Source organism: Carlito syrichta, unplaced genomic scaffold, assembly GCF_000164805.1.
Source record: "Carlito syrichta isolate Samal-C Ts95f unplaced genomic scaffold, Tarsius_syrichta-2.0.1 Scaffold316279, whole genome shotgun sequence".
Lineage (NCBI taxonomy): Eukaryota > Metazoa > Chordata > Mammalia > Primates > Tarsiidae > Carlito > Carlito syrichta.
Window position 1 is genome coordinate 20267 of NW_007260375.1, and position 3090 is coordinate 23356.

The 3090-nt window shown below is 59.6% G+C and overlaps 1 protein-coding gene across 1 annotated transcript in view; it reads right to left on the minus strand.

The window, feature by feature from the left end:
• LOC103276627 (glutamine-dependent NAD(+) synthetase-like) overlaps nucleotides 1-3090 on the minus strand; it is a 21331-nt gene continuing 18241 nt past the window's right edge. Inside the window, exons 7-9 of the mRNA XM_008074030.1 lie at nucleotides 1221-1309; nucleotides 927-1044; nucleotides 1-291 (exon numbers count right to left, since the gene is read on the minus strand). Coding sequence (XP_008072221.1) covers nucleotides 1-291; nucleotides 927-1044; nucleotides 1221-1309 — 498 coding nt within the window. The remainder of the gene's footprint in view (nucleotides 292-926; nucleotides 1045-1220; nucleotides 1310-3090) is intronic.

The window sequence follows — 3090 nt, forward strand, 5'->3', positions numbered from 1 at the left end:
CTAGGGCGAGGACTGTCCCCGCCCCTGGCTCCCAGGGGACCCCACACAGCAGGCAAGACCCCCTGCCAGGGTTTCTTGAAACACTCGCTCATGGGGAGGTGAAGAGGGCAGCCAGGGCGAGGGGGACACACGGCTCCCACGGCCACCCGCGCTCCTTACCACGTCGTCCAGGGAAAACTGCGACCCCTGGGCGTAGACGCTGCCGTTCATGGCGATCATGGCACAGCCGTCGTAGTAGAGGCGATCCCCGTCGCAGCCCTTCTGGTTGGCCAGCAAGTAGATCCCACCGTTCTGGAAAGGGCAGCACCCGCGACGGGTGGTCAGTCGTGGCCCGCCCCCCGCCCCCTGCCACTGGCGCAGACACAGGACACCAGCCTGCAGGCATCAGCCCTCCTCCCCTCCCCCGCTCCCAGACACTACCGGGTCCCCACCCTGACAGAGGAACACGCGCCTGCTGGGACAGACACAGCCATGCAGCCACGAGGCGCCTGGCCGTCTTAGTCCCGGGCATCACGTGGCACGTGCTTTCGCCAGGAAACCCTACGAGGTGACCTGTCGTCTCCCCGGGACACGATGGGGTTCAGGGTAGCTGACACCAGGAGGATGAAGCAGTGATTCAAACCCCATGGACGACGGAGCAGTGTCATGTCTCCCACGTCTCACCGCCCCAGAACAGGAGTGCCCGCAGACCAGGGGCGCGTCCCAGCTCCAGGGCACGGCAGAGAGGGTGATGGTGGCAGCCCCCAGGGTGGCCGTGTTGTGAGGCCCAGGAGCATGCAGGGCACGCCCGTCAAACACAGGCCGTGGTTCCCGTGCTGAATGTCCATGGCGGGCCCAGCCCTGAGCCAGGCACAGGGGGCCTCCAACGGCCTGTGAAAAAGAGCCCACCCCACGGCACACCCCAGGTAGCCCGGCCCGGCACCCACCTTGGTGGTGGCCATCGTCACCAGATCCACCCGGGCGTGGGCTTTGCGCAGCACGTGGTGGCTGCCTGAGGCATTGGTGACGATCTCCACGCCGTCCAGGCCCATGTCCACGTGCGGGCTGCGGCAGAGGCGGGCCAAGAGGGGAGACGGCTGGAGCCCTCCAGCCACGCTCCGGGCGGCCCTTGTGCTCCTCCCCCGGCGTCCCCACGGCCACAGCCCCAGTCACCTGCAGTCGCAGGTCCTCCTGGCCAGCCGGGTGAGGACAGGACCCGACGGCCCGGGGCGTGGGCTGACCTGTGGGGCGTCCAGAGCTCCTCGCAGATCTCACTCCCGATGCACGTGTCGTGTGTCGCCAGCACCGCGTCGCCGAAGGGCACGGTTTCCTGCGGTCGGAGGGCGGGAGAACACGAGAGAGCACGAGGCTCGCCGGCCGCCCCTCATCCGTGACTTGACCTTGGACCCCAGACGCCCCAGAGAAAGTTCACGAAGGCCGCCACTGAGCTCCAAGCCCGGCGTGGCTCCTTCCTCAGCCTGGGGCACTCCCCCCCCAGGGACCAACACCGCGGGCAGCCCCGCCTGGCCGGCCCCTCCTTGCTGACCCCCCCAGGGCCTCCGATGGCACCCTCCATGACTCATACACCGGGCTGAGCTGCCACAGAGCTAACGGTGGTAGCAAACTGCAGTTTTGCTTGGGTGTCTCTGTGGGCTCAAAGAGCCACCTTTGCTTTTTGTTTTTGTTTTTGTTTTTGAGTCGAAGACTCACTCTGTCATCCAGGCTGGAGTGCAGTGGCACCACCATGCCAGGCTAATTTTTTGATTTATTGTAGAGATGAGGTCTTGCCAAGTTGCCCAGGCGGGTCTCGAACCCGCGGGAAGAGCCACCTTTGTGGCAGCTATTAAGAACATCTCTCGTTTCTCAAATGTCACTCCACGAGGGGGTGACCCCAACGGACCCCAGAATCATCCTCTGGAGGGCAGGCCCCTTGAAGCCCAAGCCTTCCCCCAGATGAGTGTCCTAGGAACCCATCGGCATCCATGGACCAGAGAGCTTTGTTGGGAAAAGCCACACTCGGCTTCAGTGGATTTTTTTTGGAGATTCTTTCAATGTGTTTGCCCATTTCATGATGAAGTTTTTATGAGCGCCCGTCCACGCTGCATGCGGAGTGCTCAGCAGTTTTTAACCAAAAATGGCCCCTGTGCCCCACCTTCCCTACTCACCTACTCTCGCCCTGAATGACATTTTCTTTCTTTCTACGTCTGTCTGTCTTTCTTTCTTTTCCTTCCTTCCTTCCTTCTTTCTTTCTTTTTCTGAATCAGAGTCTCGCTCTGTTGCCTAAGCTGGAGCGCAGTGGCACGATCACAGCTCACCACAGCCTCAACCTCCTGGGCTCCGGCGATCCTTCCACCTCAGCCTCCCGAGGAGCTGGAACGACAGGCACACGCCATCACACCTGGCTAATTTTTTTTTAACTTTTGTATAAAATGAGGTCTCGCCAGGTTGCCCAGGCTGGTCTTGAACCCCTGAGCTCATCAGGCAATCCTTTTGCCTCGCCTCCCAAAGTGTTGGGATGACAGGCGTGAACCACCACGGTTTCCCTGGGTGGAAAATGTCCTCCGAAACAAAAAACAGCAGAAGTCCTAAATGACACCAACATGGATGAGTTCAAAAACTGTTGTGAGCAGGGTTGAAAACGCGTCTCGATGGCTGTCTTGCATCACACGGAGAGGACTTTGGAGGTGACTAAAGTTCAAATGTGAGAATAAACTCATAACTTTTTATAAATAAATTCCAGCCGAGCTCGGTGGCTCAGCCTGTAATCCCAGCGCTTTGGGAGGCTGAGGTGAGTGGATTGCCTGAGCCCACAGGTTCGAGACCTGCCTGGGCAACTTGGCGAGACCTCATCTCTACAATAAATAAAAAGTTAGCTGGGTGTGGTAGCGCACGCCTGTAGTTCCAGCTACTTGGAAGGCTGAGGTGGAAGGATCGCGGGAGCCCAGCAGGTCGAGGCTGCAGTGGCTGGGAGCGGCCACTGTACTCCAGTCTGGGTGACGGAGGGAGACTCCAACTCAGAAAAAAAAAAGAAAATATGTTTGTTGAGCATGTTTGTGGACCGGGAACTGTCTAATTGCCCCATAGAGTTGACAGTCTAAGTCAGAAAAAATA